Source organism: Ciconia boyciana, chromosome 4, assembly GCF_034638445.1.
Source record: "Ciconia boyciana chromosome 4, ASM3463844v1, whole genome shotgun sequence".
NCBI lineage: Eukaryota > Metazoa > Chordata > Aves > Ciconiiformes > Ciconiidae > Ciconia > Ciconia boyciana.
The window spans coordinates 46,395,792-46,417,161 of NC_132937.1; the positions used below are offsets into that span (position 1 = coordinate 46,395,792).

General features: G+C 46.6%; 1 protein-coding gene across 1 annotated transcript in view; it reads left to right on the top strand.

The window, feature by feature from the left end:
- Positions 1-21,370, top strand: part of KANK1 (KN motif and ankyrin repeat domains 1) — a 126,071-nt gene that overhangs the window by 92,923 nt on the left and 11,778 nt on the right. The window contains exons 5-8 of the mRNA XM_072860258.1: positions 5,078-7,732; positions 17,637-17,855; positions 18,690-18,798; positions 20,001-20,210. Of these exons, the coding sequence (XP_072716359.1) occupies positions 5,078-7,732; positions 17,637-17,855; positions 18,690-18,798; positions 20,001-20,210 (3,193 nt within the window). The remainder of the gene's footprint in view (positions 1-5,077; positions 7,733-17,636; positions 17,856-18,689; positions 18,799-20,000; positions 20,211-21,370) is intronic.

Sequence of the window (21,370 nt, forward strand, 5' to 3'; positions counted from 1 at the left end):
GGAGAGCTAGGCTGAATTGTTGGAGAGCTAGTAATTTCATGGCATCTTCTGTATATTGCCAGCCAAGAGAAAGCCGATCAATGACTGTGCTGCAAGGCTAAGGTCTGTTTTCCAAGTGGTTTTGTTGTTGTTGTTGTTTTTAACTTGCATTGAAATCTCAACACCTGAAAAGGAGAATGAAAGAAAAATTATTAATTATTCCATTCTGCTTTTTCTTTTTGAACAAGTGCTCAGCCTCATGTGTTTTGGTTCTTTTCAGAAGGCGAGGCTGATACTCATTTATATATGCTGAAGAATAGAAAGAGAAAAGAACAAAAGTAGTATTGGGGGTGGGAGGAGAAAGGGAAAAGCATCAATTTCTTCTGTGTTGCAGTAAAGAATCAAAAAGTCAGAACTCTTTTTTTTATCCCCTCTTTTCCTGCTCCAGGTAACCTTTGAAACTGAAGTTGAGCATGTAAAAATACTGATTTGACTCCATTTATGCCAGCTATTGCCTCTGTATTTTTCCACTGCAGCATTCTTTATGAATTGTCTTATGCCATAACTCTGGAAGGAGACTCTGTTATTCATAGCATTATTTCAATGGAAAAGACTTCTTTAAGAGCAGTCAGATCCAAGATAAAAATGCCTTAGAGCAGATATCATAACCAGATGGGGAGAGAAGGCTTTAGATGTGATGTCTGTATTTTTCAAGGCACCTTAGACTTTTAGCTTCAGAAATACATCTTCAGTTGCTTCTCTTTGCTCTTCCTGGACCCTCCAAGGCGGCTCTACAATAAAGTTTTCCTAGCTTGCAGAACCAAAACTCTATGTCTGCCCCCATTTTCACTGCTTTTCTCTCCCTCAGAAGTCTTGAAGCACATCAACTAAATGTCCTATTTTTTCCAGTTCTCCTGGTCTGGGAGCAGACATGATTAGTGTGGACTCGGGTAGGGCTGACTCAATATTTTAATATACTGATGTTCTTGTGTAGTGCATTGGATAGGATGTAATTTAATAGAAGTTGGCAAGACTGGAATGTTTGGACAGAGCCAGTCCCAGCAGTGCAGGAGGTGAGAATTGAAGAGTGCATTTTTAAAATGCTGCTTGTGTCTGCCTGTGGTTATCCTGCAGGAGGGAGAGGGAAATGAAGTCTTTGCATACTTCTGGAGAAATGCATTAATAACGACAGCACCACAACGAGGCCTCTATGCTTCACAGAGTGTTTTACTTCACAGGTACTGGCCGAAAAGCATGATGTGTTTGTGTCTTGTTGCATTTAAAGACATTTCAGAAGAAAACCGGAGTGTCTCCACCATTTTCACAGACAGAAGTGTATGTGTTTATGTGTCTGCACGTACTGTTTCAGCGTAACACAATGATGTGATTAATATTTGCCTGAGCTACTACAGAGACTGAGGAATAGTTCTTCTAATTTTAGCAGCGCCCATGATCAGCTGGCCAAGGATGAGACAAGACACCTAACAAGAGTGTTTGTACTGCCCGGTATTTGCTGCAATACTTCTGTGTGCATTGGGGTGAAGGGGGTAGGAATCTTTTGCTCGCTTGAGGTCTCTGGGCATTAAGGCTTGCCTTTCTGGCTGAAGGGCAAATAGATACAGCTGCCTCTGAGGTTAATCTGAGGTACCTGCTTGTGTAGCACTTTGTACTTGCCCACCAAAGCTAGGAAGTAAGGGCATCCATGTTTCATCCAGGACCTAACGGCTGAAAGGAAGAAGGGCTGCACTCTTATCAGGTGTTTATTAATTTCCTTTTTTTAGATTTTCTTTTCTTTTGGAACCAACAAAACAATTTTTATTGCTTGAAAACAGCCATCCATTTTGCTTTGTTCCCTGCTTAACAGGCACACCCATTTTGGCCCTTTCTTTGAGACAGCAAGTGCACAAAGTCTTGGCGCGGCTCCTGCACACAGTATCACAGTGTTGTGTTGTTGGTGGTAGATTGCATGCCTGATCCTCATTGGTCTTAATGTACCAAGAAATGTCTCCGGAGATCACCTCAGAATACTGGGATTGTGTTGGTGGAGTGCTCACTGTGTTGTTTTAAGGAGAAGTAATAGGCAGTCAGCTCTGCACACAGTCTCATGCTTGTGGAGCGGCAGATATGAACTGTGTCCTGGCAGTGCTGCCAGCTTAAGGTGAGGACCAAAGGGATTTCATTGTGAAGACACTGAGCTGCCTGCAGGTGTTGTGGAGAGGTTTAGTGAGGGATCCAGTGTCAGTGTGATTATTTTTTTCTTATTATTTATTTTTAATGGGTTTCTGTTAAGCAATCTTAATACTATTCCATGAAGAAGAAGAAAATATATCTGAGATTCCAGTTTGGCTCTTATGACTTAACATAAGATTTGCATGTCTTTTTAGAGGTTTTATGAATATTTTTCCAAAGATGCATTAATTCTTAAGTACTGGGACTTCCAAAGAGTCTGTTCCTCCCTCCCCCATCCAACACTTATGCGTTGTGCCCAAGGACAGCTTAGGGGAGCTGCCTGACTTCACTGGTGTAGCAATGGGAGAATCGGAGATGTTGCTGGCTAGGAAGACAAGGACCGAGACAAGCAGAGGAAAGGAACTGGGGAAAATGGGAGAACAGGTAAAATTGGCAGAGCTTGAGTTTACATGAGCTGGATGACTCATGGTGACTAGAACCAAGCCCGGGATGAGGGGCGAGAGTATAACCAGATTTTGGGTTAGAATTAGTGGAGCAAGCAAATGGATGTAAGTAGAGAAAATGGGTGAGAAATCCAAACTGTGGGAAGAAGGCAGAAAGAGACCAGGACACTACAGGAGATGGTGGGCCACTGTGAGAGTGGGGACAAACCTAGGGTGCAGGCAGGAAGGAGGGGTGACCAACCTAGGGCAAGGAGCTGTGGGGTGTGGAAAGGGGAGTTGTCGGTCTGTAGGGAACGGAGCCAGGATGAGAATCTGGGAACAGAGCACTGAATCTGGGGAGGAAGAGGAGTAATTTGGAGAGTATGCTCTGTCTCTTTCCCTGTCAGTGGGAGTCCTGGAGACTTTTTCCCTGCCTGACATTAAGGCAGTCGAAGGAGCTGTGTGTGCTTATGTGCTTAAAGTATGTGTGTATGCATGTATTTTTGCTTCCACTCTGGTATTTAGATGGCTATTTTGGGTGCGTCTGTAAGTAAATACCACAGCATACTGAGACTCTGGTCTTTCAGCAGAAACATGTGGTCTGGGGGGGGTTGTTTGTGTCTGCTGAACAGTCTGTCCACACGGCAGGACTGAGATACCCATGTGCGCAGGTCAGCCCCACTTCTCTTGCTCTCACATGTGCCTGCCTGTGTCTGTGTCTCCATCCTATTTTCCCATGCCGGGGAAGGTAGGTTTTCCCTGAGCAGCATCCTCATTCCATCTACTGCTCGGGGTGTCCTGTGGTAGCCAAAAGCGTAAAGGATCGCCATGAAAGCAGTTATCCTGTCTGTAGACAAAGCTTTTCTTAAGCATGCCAAGCAAACTGGAAAAACAGGAGCTTTTTTTCTTTTTCTTTCTCCTAAACCTTTTCAGTACAACATTAAGTCACTTCCTGTAGCTGCAGTAAGTCGAGAGTTGCTCTTTCCCCCCCGCGCCTCCCCGAGGCTTATATTCCTTTAAGAGGACGCGGCTTGCAAACCTCGCCTTTTAAAAACGAAACGGAGAGCTACATTCGCTTCCAGCCACGGTAGCAGCCCGCCGTGCCCCGCGGGCAGGACGGGCCCGGCGGCGGGGGGCGCGGGGCGGACCCCGCACCTCGGGAGGGGGGCAGCGGCCCGGGCGGGCGAGGGCAGGCAGGGAGGGGGGCAGGCAGGCAGGGAGGGAGGGAGGGGGGCAGGGGGGCAGGCAGGCAGGGAGGCAGGCAGGCAGGGACGCAGGCAGGGAGGGAGGGGGGCAGGCAGGCAGGGAGGCAGGCAGGCAGGGACGCAGGCAGGCAGGGCGCGCTGGCGGAGCGGGGCGGCGGAGCCGGTGTGCGCGGGCGGCCGGGGCTGCGCGGGTGCGGGCGGCTCTTCCTTACGGGATGAAGAAGGAGAAAGTGGGGAGGGAGGCAGGGCTTCGGCGTGTGACACATGAAGCGGGGGCAGCCATACGTGGCTGGAAAATTTGCAGTGTGGGGGCAGAGGCATGTGGCTAATTCAGGTAACCGGAAAGCTGGCTTTTATTATTCCTCCAGCTCATAACTCGCAACAGTTGTTTTTCCTTTTTTTCTTCCCCCCCCCCCTCAAGTGGGACGGGAAGAGCAGGTTGTATAGCAGCACTGCGTATAAATACTCAGCCCAAGGAAGCCCAGGAGATCTGGTGAAGCTTTATTTAGATTGCTCTGGGGACAGGGAGCCCTGCGGCTGGAGGGCAGGCGGGTGTTCCTCGCGTGCGAGGCGGCAGTCTCCCTCAGCGGTGGGATTTGGGACCCTGCTGGAAGGGGATCCCGCTGCCCGGCTCCGCGCGGGGGCTTGGCGCAGTTTGACATGAAAGAACAGAGGCGCTGGGGGAAGTAACGTGAGCTGAGGTGAGAGCAAGCTGGTATTGCTGCTCTTGCGGCAGCAGTTCCCAAAGCCATAAAACAGCTGCAGATCTGTGTAAAGTCTAACGGCATCGGTTGCGTAAGCAGCGGGGTCGGAGTTCCCGTCGCCTGCTCGAATGCACCCTCTGGAGAAGCTGGTCTCCGGGCGGTTTGTGCGGTACGTTGTAATCCTGTGGTCTTTACGTGACGGCGTAGTGTGTGTGAAAGCTTGGAGTGACACGGGAAGACGGGAGGGAGGTGGGGAAGGACAGCTCTGAGCTACTATAGCTGTGCCACTTCTGTGCCCCTTTGTTAACAGACATTGTCTGTGTATGTGCGTGTGTACACATTTATGTGGGTATGCACTTCGCAGCATTTGAAAACCTACTGATTAACTTTTAAAAAGTTAATCGGGATTTAGTGTTGAGGGTCAGTCAGCGGAAAGCTGGTCTGCTTGCTGAGCTGCAGCAGCAGTTTGTGCCTCCGTCGTGCTGTGAGCACCCATCTTTCTGTGCTTGTGTTTCAGCGTGTAGTTTACTGAGACGTAGTTTATTTTCCAATGCTGATTTTGTTTCTTCTTTTCCAGAAAAAGAGGAAGTTATTATAAATGGAGAAGATGAAAAAGAACGGAAATACCCCTATTTTGTGGAAACACCTTACGGCTACCAGCTAGACTTGGATTTTCTGAAGTACGTGGATGATATACAAAAGGGGAATACCATTAAGAAACTAAACATCCGAAAGAAGAGGAAAGCCATACCAGCCTCGGCGGGTACCAAGAACCCTGGTGGCCAGTGCAGTGGCTGGACCTCCACGGAGTCTCTCTCTTCATCGAACAGTGATGAGAACAAGCAGTCTTGCCTGGCAGCGAGGAGGCAAGTAACCTCGTCTGTTGCTGCGAGACCCTCAGTTTCCTTTGAAGCATCTCCTTCCTACTTAACCATCCCCGAGAGCAAGCATCTTCTGCCTCCCTCCCCCGAGCCTCCCCGGCACAACCTCCATGTAACAAAAACCCTCATGGAAACGCGGAGGCGACTTGAGCAGGAGAGGATGATGCAGGTCACGCTTGGAGATGTCCGCAGGCCCCGGCTTTCCAGCTTTGGAGGCATGGGCTCCACGAGCTCCCTCCCCTCTTTTGTGGGATCCAGCGGGTACGGCCACATGTCTCAGCAGCTGCAGAATGGGTATCAGGGGAACAGTGACTACGGCGCCTGCTTCAGCCCCTCCTTGGGCAGTTCCATTCGTCACAGCCCCATGAGCTCGGGAATATCCACGCCAGTCACCAACGTGAGCCCGGTGCATCTGCAGCACATCAGGGAGCAAATGGCAGTTGCCCTCAAGCGTCTCAAGGAGCTCGAGGAGCAAGTCAAGACCATTCCTGTGCTGCAGGTCAAAATTTCAGTGTTACAGGAGGAGAAGAGGCACATGATGGCCGAACTCAAAAACCAGAGGAAAGCCGCTCCAAATGACATGTACGGTTTCAGAAAGCGATCCTACAGTGCAGGAAATGCAGAGCAGTGGGAACACATGTCTCAGGTGAGAAGAGGTGGAGAACTGTATATAGAGTGTGAGGAGGAGGTGGAGAGCGTGGAGCAGAGCTCTCAGAGGATAGCGGAGTTCAGGCAGCTGACTGCTGAGATGCAAGCCCTGGAGAAAAAAATCCAGGATAGCAACTATGAAAGTCCAACAAACTTTCAGGTCAACAGAGAAAGCCTGACAAAAGAAACCCGATCTGTTGCTGTAGGTGCTGATGAGAACATGAACGATGTGATTATATACAACAGATCAGTGAGGCAACACAGAGAAGTAGCTGTGGGGACAGAGAAAGAAATGAGAGAGTCTGGGGTTGGGGTGACAGAGGCCATGCTTGGCTTGTCTACGGAGGTTGAGAAGGAGATAGAGCTTCAGCAGCAGACCATCGAAGCCCTTAAGGAGAAGATTTACAGACTAGAAGTTCAGTTAAAGGAAACGACCCATGACAGGGAAATGACCAGATTGAAACAGGAGCTGCAGGCGGCTGGGTCTAGGAAAAAAGTGGATAAAGCCGTGATGGCTCAGCCCCATGTCGTCAGCAGGATGGTGGAGGCCGTCGTACAAACAAGAGACCAAATGGTGGGAGACCACGTGGACGTTGCCGATTCGTCGGTGGGAAACCACCTGCAGACAAGCAGCATCGGCACGTCCTGCAGACCTGCTGTGCGGAGCGCAGCTGCGGGCCCCGAGCTGCTGATGAGCCGGTGGCTGGTGAGGGAGAGGGCAGAGGTGCGAGACCAGGGCACGGGGAGGTCTGCTGAGCTGCGCGATAAGGCGGTGGGCGCGGAGACGAGCGTCCGTGAGGCAGGTGTCAACACGGAGGAGCCGGCAGGCGCTCCGAGCCCGGGCCAGACGGCGCGGTCGGCCGGAGCGGTGAGGTCTGTGGGCTGTGGGGATTGCTCGGTGGACGTGGTGGTTTGCGCCCACAAGGAGCGCGTGTCCCGCGAAACGGCCACGGAGGCTGTGGCCAGGGCGGAGGCAACAGTGATGGCCGTGCCTTCTATGGCTAGCCGGCAGACCAGCACCGCTTTGGAGATGGTGAGCCAGTGCACCAGCACAGAGGAGGCCTCCCTGGCAGACTGCGGGACAAACACCTCGCTGAGCAGCTGCGATAAACAGACCAACACGGAGAGCGTGGAGACGCGGAGCGTGGCAGTAGGAGATGGACGGGTGAAGGACATCTACGTGTCTGCTAAAACGCGTTCAGTGGGAGTGGGCACCTTGCTCTCTAGCCACCCTGGCTTTGAAAAGCCCTCTGCAATAAAAACCAAAGACTGTGGTGTTGGGCAGATAAGCGTTCATGAGAACTACCTGGTTGGTCTTAAAATGAGGAGCATTGCCTGTGGACCCCCTCCATTGCCGGTTGTGCCAGCTGGCACCAGGAGCATCGGTGTTGGTGGAGAGCCTGTGTGCGAGCCCGTGAGTGGTCTGTTGGAAAGCTCCCTGCCTCCGCCGGAGATGAGGTTGGGCTTGGATCACTACATCGAGTGCGTGCAGAAGCTGCTGCAGGAACAGCAGATGCTGCTTGCCGAAAATTACAGTGAATTGGCAGAAGCCTTTGGGGAGCCCCACTCCCAGATTGGATCTCTCAATTCACAGCTCATCAGCACCCTCACCTCCATCAACTCCGTCATGAAATACGCCAGCACGGAGGAGCTGCGGAGCATGGACCTTCAGAAGCAGTGCACGGAGAGAAGCGCCGCGTCAGGTAAGCACGCGTTTGGGACACGCGTTTGGTCCTCTCCTTGCCGGTGCCACAGGTCAGTCACCTGCTAGGCTCTCGCTTAGTCTGGAAGCAAGCGTGTAATCCTCCCTGATGAAACGCAGAACATAAAGTTGTTGCTGGACGTGCCCGTTGGGTATTCTCTCCAGCCCACCACTGGTAGCTGAAAAACCAGAGGTGGTTTTACCTCTCCCAGTCCAGCAGGCTCTGAAGGGCCTGATGATGATGACTGACCATGCAAGAGAGGTATCTCAAAATATGCAGGGTTTGACCACTGTGCAAGGTGTTGCTCCATATTATAACTTTAAGAGTATTTGAGGTTAATGCCTGGGGATTTGGAATTTTGTCCTTCCTTCACACTTGGCGTGCAGTTTTTAAAAACTGTGGTGTCAGATTTGACAAGAGTTGAAAGTCACGTTCAAGGTCTGTATCCAACTGACTCGTTTCCACAGGTGTTTCCCTGGATTTTGCAGTGTTTCTGCCATTGCCTTCGTTCCTTGTGTGTCTCAGCCAGAGAGCTGTGGGGTGCTTTCCCCATTGCAGCAGGGCCGATTGCTTTAGAAAAGGCAGCTCCAGAGCGCTTCACAGAAACCACATCTTGCATCTTTTCTGTTCCAATAACTGTTTGTCCTAATCCCTAATTACAGCCTCATGTTTGAAAGGCATAAGCTGTAATTACTGCTGGAGGTTTTGGTGACACTCAGGAAAGGCAAGAATTTAGATTTAAATACTCCTTGCATTTTATTTATTAACTTTAAGATCTATACAATTAATTTGAGGGATTTCTTTATTCCCTGGGGTAAAGTTGCTTACTTTTATTATTACTTTTATTTTCTTATTACTTTTATTAAAGTTGCTACTTATTTTTATTTTGGGGTGTCTGATAGTCTAGTTTAAAACTTAGCCATTTTTTCTAATACCTTATTGGTGATACCACAACCACATTACTATTACATTTATAAATCTTGGCTTACTGGAAACCAATATGTAATGCCTAGCAGTGACTGTTAGATACCATCTTCTTGGTGCCATACAGTGACTGAAACAAGAGGTTAAGGAAACAGGAAAAACTTGTGCAAATTCATCTGTATTGTGGGTGCTGAACTGGAAAAAAATCCTGAGTAAATACCACTTAATGCCAGCATAATATTATTGGCTAATGCACTGCTGTATAAAGCTCTTGCAGCTTATTTACGGTCTTAAAATGTACTTGTTTTTCTTAAAAAGGCAGCTTGGTAAATCTGATTCTTTTCAACGTTCATGTGCTAAATGGAACCATCCATTAAATGAGCTGAAGTAAAAATGTTAGCTTCCCATAGTAAAGCAATAAACAACTTTTATGTAGCAGTAAAGAAAATGTATGATACCGTGTCTGCATACATGTAATATGATACTATATATGCAATATTATTATCTTTGTGGTATGCACTTTATATTTTGGGCTTCTTATAAGTAATGATACTATAATAGTAAGAGTATCTAGCAGACACCAGAAGTGTCCTTAAAAACAGTGAACCAGAATTTTTACGAGCTGTAAATCGTCAATTCCTTTCCCTGCTTTTACTGCACAGTATCAAATGTGTAGTCTAGAGACTTGAAAGTATTTAGACACAGGTGGAGCAGTGGATCGTATTTTACTAAAGATGTTGTTACTTGGATTCAGATTTCACATTCTTGATAAAATTATTTTGGAATAATTTTATTTTAACTTGCAATGCCATTATCTTTAGCTGTGGATGCTGAGTGTAAAATCTCTTTATTTTTAGTCCCTGGTGAGAGCTACGTGCCAGAACCGCGTGCATAAATCAAGCTCTGGGCTATAACAGTTTAGGCCCATGGAGAATTGGAGTGGGAAGGAGGTCATAAGCCTGAAATGTTTCCCCTTGTCTTTCTACTGATTTCGAAAATATTGTCTTTACTACATTTATCTGCTGGTCCTGCTGCCTGTTCCTGTGGTTTTACAGATCATGTGTTACTTTTTTCTGTAAAAGGATTTTTGCTGGATGAAGCACTAACTTAAATAATACTATAAGCACTGGAACTAATAAAGCCTCTTTTTTTCCATGCATCAGTATCTCATGATAGCTTGTGAGTTTTTCTCACATGGTCTCTTGGATGTAGCTTTTCAAGTGTCTTGTGTGTGAACTCAGCCAGCACCCCTTCTCCAGGCCTGGCATCTCAGCGTGATTTCTCTAGAGCTTGTATGAATATAAAAATCCTTCAGACCACCGAGTCTCTAGTCTGGTTTGGTTGAAATGAGCAGTGGGGTTTAAGTTACTGAAATAAGCATGACCTCTCAAGCCTTAGTTTCTTAGAAGAACAGGCTGAAAATAGAGGCAGAAGTGTCTGGTTTCAGATTAGCGGCAGTAGTGTAGTCTTTAATATTTTATTCAAAGAGCATCCTTAGGAAGCTCCTCTTAGAGCCAGGTCCTTTTAGGGCAAAAATACTTGAGCTGGCTTTGAGGTGTGTGATTTGGGTACCAGTCTGCCGTGTTAAAGGGTTAGTGGTCCATACTGCTTCTGATACCTGAGGTAGCACATCAGTCAAATTCTCAGCTTTACAGATTTTTCTCTCTGGTAGTGCTGGGGAGATGGGGCTGTGCTGCAGGGACGTCTGCCATCTCACAGCCCGTGACAGAGCTTGTGGCAGGCGATGGGGACGCAGGCATGAGAGCTGGAGTCTGCTGAGTGGGACGCGGGCTGGCTCTGCAGCTGGCATCCTTAGACGCAAGCCAAGCGGACATCTGAGATGGTCTCTGAACCGGGTCTATTAGCAATTAGTATATTGCTTGTAGAAAAATAAACATCTTCATTTCCGTAACTAAGCAACTCCTATTTACATATGCACTGTCTTTCTGAAGCCCTAGTGGTGTCAGGGAAATCAAATCCACTGGCCAGATAAGCTGATTTCCACTCCGCAAAGTTATGTTAGCCAGCTTTGGCACCCTGTCTGTGTCCAGCTGGATCATGTGGATGTGGATTACAAACCTAGGTGCTAACTGATCCTTATTCTTAGACTAGACAGCATATAGGAGGACTAAGAGAGGCAAGCGCGTTCAGGTTCTCCATTTATTGTCACAGAATTTTTGAGAACTTTCAGAAAGTTACATTTGAGTGTGTGTGTGTGATGCCTTTTGCAAAATATCAGCCAGAGGCCTAATGTCACTTGCAGGGGTTTTAATTACATGGACTTTTCACAAGTCTTATAGATGGATGTCTTTCACAGGCAAGGAGTTTGCAAGGATGGTATTTAAAAACAACTGCTCTACTGTTGCCCTGAAAAATTACCAGAGCGTATTTGACCTGAAAATGCATGGTTATTTTGCCTCACTGATCTTTGGAGTATCAGTTTTACGGTCAAATTTTGGAGCAGTCCTGACTGAGCACCCCATTGAAAGCATTACACTAATCATTGTGAGGAAGGAGGCAACTTCTTGAATTAAGCCTTGAGGGAGTGAAAGGAAGTAGGAAGCGGGTGGTTTCGGAAAGTCGTGGGGGTTAGGAAAACATGATGTGCCATCTGGTGGAAAGATCCTTCAAGGTTTTCAACTCTGACTTTCACCCAGAGCTGGGGAGGCAGGCTGAGGGACGATGGAAAGACCAAAGGAATGATAGTGGTGCGAGAAGCCTCTGGTTGTCCAAAGCTGGTATATAGGACTAATGAGGTATCGTGGTCATGGTTGTCTCTCTCTGTGTCATCATTCGTAATGCAAAACCAGCAGAGAATTGGAGAAAGCTGTTTTCTCTTTATAGCTCTTCTGTTTGACAAAGTTTGTAGCCATTTCTCTTGAAGACTGTAGCTTGATGGGTTGGTAGCCCCCCTTCTGGCAGCATGGACCATGCTAGTGCAGTGGAAGACTTGAGGCTTGCCTGAGGCTCAGGAGCCGGTGCGGTTCAAGGCATAGGCATGTCAGTGGACCCTGCAAAGATGTGGGCTCCTACAAATCACACTGGTCGTCTATGTCTAGGCAAGTGAATGAAGCCCTCAGCTTCATCTCTGCCACAGATGCATGCCTTAATCACCAGGTTAAGTTTCTGTGTAGATGTGCTTGTTTGAGTAACAAACACGATCAATCCATCTCTCTGCCGGGGAGAGGGTGACAAACGTACGTGAAGCAGTTTTAATATTCCCTGGAAGGTAGTGCATGATGCAAAACGGTCATGCAGATGGTCCCATCTGTGTGCCAGATGAGTACTGTTTATTCACATGTGTCTGCTTGGCATCTCAAAGAATACACTGCCTCCTCTGCGTTTTTCGTATGGCAGGTGGTATCTATTGACCTGCTAGTTGTGACATGTAAAGCTCAAATGCTTATGTGTTTGAAAATGGTAGTGACCTCTGTATTACGAGCTGAGGTGTCTAGCTGGGGTTTTTTTTCTGTTTTAAATACACACCCAGTTGTATCAGAAGAGAAGCAGAGACTTGGTCAGTAATTGTCCTATAAAGACATTATTCAAGTGGAACTCCATAAATCTCTTTAAAGAGGTTTGATGTACCTCCCCTGGTCATGTGTTAACACAAGCTTATTGCTATGATCATTCTTATCATTAGAATATTTGCTGTTTTCGTTCTGTGGCAGCAGTACATGGAGTGTTTGAAAGCTGCTCTATCTCCTCATTTCTGCTTCAGTTAATAAAAAGTATAATCTGCCACACTATAAATAATTTTTTCTTTCAGATCTATTGCTGCTTAGAGAGTGGCAAGCTCCAGCCTGCTAGCCTGTCTGTTAGAGGGCCTTTGGTAAAACCCCGGTTCCCTCCCCGCGCTGTGGCACAGGGACGCGATGTTCAGGCACTGCGCTTTGTTCAGAGTTCAGCTCCCATGGTAACAGGCACACCTATGAATGTTTAATGGCAGGAGATTTCCGCTTTTCCAAGGAAGTGTTATCGTATTTCAGCAACAATAAAGCATCAGCTGAGGAGATCAGCTCCTCATAAATGAGAGAGAAAGAAAAGCTCTGAGATTACCTTCCTGCTCTGCCCAGCATCATGAGATGCTTTGATCCACTACTCATCAGGGAAATTAAGGATGGCTTTCACCGAGCTTCACACGCAGTGGTCTTGGAAAAGAGAGCATTTCATAAATAAGATGATTAACAACTTTACAGACATGTAATTTTTTGTGTTCAATCTTACTCAATTAAAGGAATTGGGTTTGACTGCCAGTTTCAACAAACTGGCTTCACAAGCTAGTTTGGGGATGGAAAGCAGCTTCTCAACACAAAGAAAATGGTTAAAGCGAGAGTGAAAATTAAATTGAGATTGTTCTTGCAATCCTGTTAAAGGAGCCATCCTGTTGAAAGGAGCATTTTTCCTGGAGCCAAATGGTAGTTGCAACATTCACCTACACCTGGGCCGCAAGTGAATCTGGGTTCTGTTAGTTTATCATATAAAAAGTCCGTGTGTGGCAATTTTTGTTCTGAAATTTTAAATTCACTGACTTTTAAGCTGGAATGGCTCAAAAGTACCTTTTAAATGAAACTGTGCTTAGTTTTCTGAAGGTAACACATTTATCAGGTGGATGGTTTAATATCAGTCGTTGTCAATGTTTAAACATAACATGTTTGCTCATCACTGCCTTTTTATTTACCTTAGTAGAATGGGGTTTTTTTCTTCAATAGTTCTGATGCATAGACCAAATGGAAAGTGGATTAAAAATTATTTATATGAAAAATAACTTTTTAAGGATAAAGCAACTTGCTAAGATTTAAGACCACTGGAGAAGACTTTGTGTTCTTCAGTTACAGTAATGTCATAGGGAGCTTACTGCTACCGTGAAGAAATCATGCAGTGTGAAAGATAAGTATTTCCTTGCTGTATATGCTCCAGACAACATTTATACACTGTCTTTAATAGGGAGTGTATAAGTTGTATCATTGGCTGTTATAAACATATTGTGCAAATAAATGCTTGCACTGATCAACAGGTTAAAAATAAAATCTCTGTGCAGCTACCACATAGGCAGCAAGCTTGTGCCCTTTTTTTAGCTAGAAGCCTGTGATGTTCCATCCAGAGAGCTAGGTTCTCATCCTGATGGTATTTAATTCCCCTGGGCTCGTTTGCACTTCTCTTGATTTCCAGTGGTATAAAAGTATTGTCAAGCTAAATCATTTTTATAGTAATACTTAGGTGTGCTTCCATCAGACTAAATGGAATTTTTCAAAAGCGGGTAAAGGCCAGACTTCCGTTATCATGAGTTCAGCACAAATTCAGGGGAAAAAAATACTGTTTAAGACTCACCCAGTGAGTTCCCTGAACCAGCTTACTACATGTCTACTCATGCTCTCATAAATGGGAGGGAAGGTCTGCAGTTAGGAAGGGAAATAGCATCTTAGTAACAATAAATGGATTTTATAGGTGCCAGAAGTGGCATGGGTAATCTGCTGCTGACATATAGTAGTTTTTCTGTCACCCTGGTTTAAATTGGTGAGATTTTCAAAAGAAGCACAAGTGATTTAGGAGAGGAGGTTCATTCTAAAAAATTGAAAACAGGTGCTCTCATTCCCTCAAGCCACTGGGGCTAAACCACTGAAGATGCTTCAGTCACTTGTTTCCCTCTGAAATTAACGAGAGTAGCTTTCTGTGTAGGGGTTGACGAACAGTTGAAGTCTGTAAGATTTTTGTTCTGTCTTATGCTTCTGCTTCTCAATTACTCGTGAACTCTTCCAAGATCCCCTACTATATTGCAAAATACATTTAGAAATTCCTGGCAGCTCCATGCTGTGGTTAGCTACGCTATATCAATACTTAGAAACGTATGTCAAGTTTGTATTATTTGCCCACAACAGTAAACTAAGAAAAATCAGGAGGGTGAATCTACCCGAGTGGCTCGGTCTGTAGGCTGTGGCTAGCTACGTGTTTAACCTGTTGGCTGAATTACTGTCAGTATTGTGCACCGCAGCCCAGTGTCAGTAAGTGCAAGCATACTTGAGGTCTGTGTGAGGTGAGATGCAGAGTCTATTTTAAGGTCTGCGTGGACTGGTGGTGATCTTCAGCCAGGGTTTCACATCCACACTTGAGAAGCGTGCGGTGCCTCCAGCCCTGACAGCGACCCTGCAGCCTTGTCGGAGGAAGAGGGAGCTTGGCTCATTCAGCTGTTTGGTTTGGGCAGCAGTTGACTAATCTGTTAAATCATTGACCATAGTGCTGGGTAGCACAGCTGCTTCTTCATCCATTTTTCCAAGTGATTTGCACTAGGTTGCTGCTCTCCAAGCATCTTCATGTTGGCTGTCTTGTAAAGGGGAAGGCCTGAGAGCTGATGTTAAATTATGGCTAATTAATGGCTTGCAGCATTAATGCTGTGTTGGGCCCAAAGCTGTCTTTCCTTGAACCTTGAGTACTGTAGATGCAGTAAGTGTTAAACATCTCGCAGCTGTGTTGGGACAGAGAGTGTACTGGCCGGTTTGTCTAATGCACACTTATTTGCTGTGTGCTTGTCCTCAAGCCTTGATGTCATCCCGTTTCGTCAGGTGCTGGGGGCCGAGCAGGACACCTCCTCTTCTTCATTTGAAGGCATGGACGACATTCCCCAGATCCTGAACTCTGTGTGGTGCTTCTCAGCCACTGAGGGATGAACCAGAAGAGGGAACCTATGGAGATCTTGTTGCATTGGTGGCAGGTTTAGCTAGGGGAGAGGCTGTGAGGCAGGGGAGAACAGCCTACTGCTGTCCTGCTGTCTGTCTGTCCTACCCTGCAGCTCCCTCCCTGGCTGTGTCCCAGGGCAGCAGGGAGACACCTGAGGACGTTCAGGCTCTGGCTTTGGGGGGCTGAGCATTGCTGGGGGGGGATGACAGGGCGCACCAAGGTGCCAGCGGTTCACATCGGGCGGGACCCCCGCTCTGCCCTGCCAGAGCCCCGCCGGCTGCCCTCAGCTCCGGCACACAGAAGCCCACCCGTGTCCCCAGGACACGCTGCTGTTGTAGCTGCCTGCGGAGGAGGACTGCGAAGAGACAGAGAGACTTCAGCTGACAGTAAACCCGGGCAGCTTCGGAGGCTTTGTGTATCTCCGCTGCCCCAGAGCAGGTCCCCTCCGCTCCCTCCCCACGCCCTCGGGGGCGAGGCTGGCGCAGAAGGGGTGACCTGGTAAAAGCAGCCGAGGCAGCCACCACCAGCTGCAGCTAGCAGCGGTTACTCCGTTCGGCACTCTCTAATTGTAGCTGTCACCGCTCCAAGCAATGGCGGTTTCCTTGTTTTTCAGCTAAGGGAGTTTAAAAATCATTGGGTTTGGCTCGGCACGCCATCGCCTTGGCAGCCCTCCTCTCCTCGGCTGGCGGATGAGGGATGGTGCTCGCTGTCGGGAAGAGACCCGACCGAAGTCGGTCACCGCTGCAAGGCGAGAGGTGGGGGACCTGTTGATTTCCACAGGTGCCCATTTTGTCCCAAGCACTCGGGTGCGTCTCTAGAGGGGCTGCTCCTGCACAGGGGGCCCTGGGGTGGCTGCCGCCCCACCCTGCGCTTCCCTGAGAGGGCAGAAGCTTTTTGGCTATACCTGTAGTGACATGTCTGTCGATACGCTGCTGCGCGCCTTTCCCAGCAAGCAGTTCCCCCTGTAGCTTGTAGAAACTATAAGCGATGGTGGAAGTGGGCAACAGGTCTCGTTGCTGGAGAAGGTGCTTTGGAAGTGCATGTGGGGTGAGACTCTGTTGGGAACTCGGAGGCTGGGGTGGGAGCAAAGAGGAGGAAGCTGCTGGGAAGTGACAACGTTTGGAAAAATCAGCTTCATTATGTCCTGTTACAGGGAAAGAAAAAAACCCTGAGGTGAAGCAAGAAGGGGGAAAGGCAGTCTAGCAAGAGCAATAAAGATGTCAGCTGTATTTTTAGAAGTGAATATTTGGAATTTACGTTACTACAGTATGTTAGCATTCTGTGCAGTGGCACTCGTCTATTTGAATAAGGAGGCTGTGGCTTAATTCTTGATAAATGCAAAGGAAAAAAACTGTGGAGGCAGAAGTGGTGGAAGCAAGCTTTGAAAGAAAGAAGTGATAGTGTTTAAAGTAAATTAAACACTATCTTTTTTTTCCTTGAAATGCTAGCAAGATTACTTAAGGAAGAATGTGTGTTTAAAAAAACTGTGTGTTCCACAAACAAAAGCATTTGTGTAGCTTTGTAATAGCACAGCTGGAGGAACTCCAGGGGAATCTGTAAAAGTCTGTGCGTAATTAGCGCTGCCTTTTAAACACACAAAGGGAAAAAACGAGTGGATGCCAGCAAATCAGAAAAAAAAAAATGTATTACCCAGACATTGGGAATTTGATTTGAATACAACTACTAGCTCAGTACAATCCTGAAAAGGAAAAAAAATAGGAAGAAATGCAGTGGGTGGAAGTTTATTGCAGTTGTTTCAGTAACTGGATAAAGTATGTAACTTTCAGAATTAGTGGAATGCTGGCAAAAAGGAAGGTTTCCTGAAAAGTTTCTGCTTTCATGGAAAGTGCTATTTCTTAAAAAAAGAAAGAGTAAGATAAAAAGGGCACTGCTCTTGCAGAAGGAACCTGCAGAGTCCGTGAACGTGGTCTTCAGGCATGCCAGCGAGGATCCACTCAGCAAGTCCGCCCCGAGCCAGGGGGGCAGGAGCTGGGTCACTGCACGTACCGAAAGAGAAGGAAAAGGAAGGAGCACTCCTTTCATCCGTTTTAAAGCCAATATCTTTATAGTTTTTCTTTGTACTGTACGTTTTCGTGGAAAGAAAAACTCACAGCTATTTCTTTTTGTATTTTCTGAAAGCGATCACACCCTTTTCCTATTGGATCCTCAGAAAAGGGTATCGTAAAGCACAAGCGTTGTCCTTTTTTTTCCCTCCAGTTTGTTCTTTTTCGCCCCTGTTGATCACAGTGTTGACGGAAAGGTTTTGGTCTGACTCCTCGGTGATGCCTACTGTCTTCTCTGGCAGGTACCTCTTTGGAGTACATCCCTCACAGTCAACTTGCAAACACTCACTTAACTTCAAATTTGCGAACGCTGAAATTGGAGCAGGACGTTGTGCCTGCTCAGGAGGAGAGGAAGACTCCCCTGGTGGAAGCTGTTCGGGGCAGGAAGCCCTTTTCTTCTCAGGACAAAACTCTCGCTCCAATTAACCTGACGGATGACCAGCTTGCCTCTGGCCTCTATGGTAATCACTGGCTCACATCCACCGTTCATCGTGCTGATGGAGTTTGAATATGAAACACAGTTAAAGGAGGTTTTCAGGGTTCTCAAAATTGCGAAAGCAGGGAAAGATGTGGCAATGGGGAAAGTCACAGTGTGAGACCCTGTGTCTGCAGGTAGTGGTTAGTTTTTAAATGGCAGATTGTAGTGCATTAGTGAAATGCCATTTAGTGTCTTCATAAGAAAAATGTACTGAGAGATAAAGGGTTAATAAAATATATTTTTTTAAACTTAAATTTGTATGAATGTTTTACCTGTCTTGTGCTTAGAGATTGGTTTAACAGTCGTTTCAGTGAATACTAAAATCTAAAGAAACAGCCCTGATTGAACTTCCCTACCCTGTTGAATAGGTTATTGTTAAATGTGCAGTCTGTACTAACGCATTAGTTCTGGCAACGAGCTGCTGTCATCTGACACCAAGAATTAAGATTTTCTTAACAGAGCAGAGCAACCCATTTCCATGATAGAAGTCTTGCACAAATAGCAAAGAAAAAAAAAGTGTCTTTTCTTAAAGTTTTCTAAAGCATCACAAAGATTAGCAGCATGTTGGAAGATGGGAAAGTTAAGCTAAACTAGTTTTCTGTTTCCAGAGTTGTTTTCGGAAGTGTTCTTCTCTATTTCCAATGTGCATCTTGCACCATGACTGTATGTACAAAAAGATTGCAAAGCCCAGCTTCAGTTGGTAAATTAAACAGAAAGCTGTTTATTTGTTTGTTTTGAAAAATTGTCTAAAGCTGCTGCAGTCAAAGCCAGCTGCAGATTTGTACTGATATGTGTGCTTTGTCTCCCTTTTCAACAGTATGTACTAGTAATGAAAACACACTCAAATCTATCATGAAGAAAAGGGACGGGAAAAAGGATTTGAGCAACACCAAGAAGAACCTGCAGTTTGTCGGCATTAATGGCGGGTAAGAGGCCTGTCTCCAAAAAATCTGTCATTGTAGCACTTTCACAGTGGGCAGGAGAGGAGGAACCCAGGAGCTTATGCATAGCTTTGGCCTGTCCTTCAGGCTGAGGTGCATCTGCTGAGTTTAAGGGTTGGAGGGAAGAATGAAACAGCTGAGCTCATCTTAATTCTCTGTGAACCTTTTGTGCTTGCAAGTCATACATGGCATCGGTCTCAAGTACCTGTACATTAGATTGCTGCCAAATTTAACACAGGAAAATGAAACAAATTCAAAGAGCCATGGGAGCGTTTCTCAGGCAGTATTTTAGTAAGGAAAACTTTAATATGTATTTGGCAGCTGACAAGTGCAGCATTGTGCTGTTGAACAATACAGCAAGAGATGGCATTGCCTAAGAGTTAACTTTTCCGGCTTTGCACTAGATAAATACCGAAACTTTGCTACACAAATACAGAAAATAGTATGGAAAACTGTCTTCTTTTAAAATATTACCCTTGCATAATGTTGCAAAGAACTTTAAAATGGTTTCACCAAATTGTTTTTATACAGCTTTTCTAGCCCTTTCCTCAGATTAGTTTTTCTTTAGTGCAAATGCCTCCTGCAGTATATAGCCTAAATATCGCAATTACTTCATTTCATACATATTGGCTAAAAGTATTATTACTTATAGTGGGGCAGTGTTGTCACTCGTAAATCACTGTTGTACGTTAGAAGGATAGGCTTAGTTGTTGAGCTGTTGAGGTTGGTGAGATAAGACAGTTCATTAGAATCAGCATTATAATTGTCCAAATCACTTATGTTTCAGCTGCAATATCAAAACGGTTTGGATTGTCACAGGAAAAAATGTTAAAATTGTGGCTGTTGTCTTTAGATAGCTTTGTTAGCTACTCTGCTTATGTCTGCCTAGTAAGGCAACAACACAATTTAATCTGAAAAAAGTAATTTCATTTTGGGGCTAAGGCAAGGTCTGACAGAGTGTTAAGACTTCTGTTTAAAAAACGTTGTTCTTTCATTACACACTCTACACATAATAATCACAGCGTCAGTTGGCAGTGACACCGAGTTCGGTGAGTAGAAAAGGTCTCTGAGTAGAAAAGAGGAGGACTAAGCCTTTGCAAGACGTTTTGCAACTTGCATCAGTGCAGGCGGGTACTGACCACTGCTGAATGGCGCTGAGGAAGCACCCCTGCTCCTTCTCCCCCCAGGTACGAGACGACGTCCAGCGACGACTCCAGCTCCGAGGAGAGCTCCTCCTCGGATTCGGAGGAGGAGTGCGAGGGCCACGAGTACCCCCGCAGCCGGCACACAGAGGAGGGGCAGCCCCTGCCCCACACCCCGGAGGTCTGCGCCGTGGGGGCAGAGAAGGACAGCCTGCCCCCGGAGTGCGAGGCTGAGGAGGTGGAAATCAGAGAGAGGTAGGCTGCTCGCCCTCTCCCGAGCACCTCGAGGGGGTTACCACCGCCTCGTTGCATGCTGCAGGCTGTGCCTGTGCTGGTGGAGAACGCGCCAGCCCCCGTTGCTGCTCGACTGCTGCCTGCTTCCCTCCTCCTCAAGCAGTAACCAGAGGCGGTTTCATGGCAAAACAACCGTGTGTGAGTGGGGAGGAGGTCTTGGAGGGTGTCCTTTCCAGCGGCTGACCCCAGCGGCTTTAAATGGTCCATTTATAGTGAGACCCAGGCGGCTCCCGCCCCGCAGAGGCTCTGCCAGGTCACGAACAGTTTGGGAGCAGGCAATGCGTTAACAGCCTGGTCCGTAAAACAGTGAGTAAGCAAGCAAATGAGTCTTGAACCATGCGCACCCAGTCAGCAGCCTGCTGGGAGCCCATCTTCCATTTGCACCTTCCACAGCATCTCAGCCGTGGCTGGTAAGCCGTGCTCGGTAAGGCGATGGAGTACAGCAGCAAGGAGGTCATCCAACCCTGAGATCATGTACTTCATAAGGATCATATACTATCATATGCTTTAAGGCCGTTGTCACGCACTCGTTCAGCATTTTATGTCTAAGTTACTTTTCAAATTGCTGGTAATGAGCTGTGACAGGCAAGGCATTTTTTTTTCTTGGCACATGGAAAGCAGTAGTGTGGTGTGTTTTTACTGATTCTTGATTAGTGAATGGACAAAAGGAAGTATAAGCATAGATAGGGAAGGGATATTTTATAGATACTGGGTTTGGCAGATGTTTACAAGTGTGCTAGTTTGGAGAATTATGTAAGTGGAATAATAACAGTAAAAGAGCTAAGAACTACTATGTCATGTTTCACTGGAGTTATAGCTTAGCATCAAACTTACCTGTAATTATCAACTGCTAAATAAAAGAGCTGCAGAAATTCATAATTAAGGGCTATTCGTAGGCCTTGGAGCTGTGAGTTTTAAAGTGCCCTGAGCTTTATTTATACAGCACTGTAGCCTGTCACACAGAAAGACGGGCAGTTTCTCAAAGGACCTCTCTAATTTGTATTTACCCTAGCAAGGGGTGATGCTGAAGAGGGGCAGCAGGACAGCTTAGAGAGCCACGTGTACTTGAGGAGCATGTTCGTTGCAAGCTGGCTGCCCTGGCAGTGCCCTTCGAGGGGAAG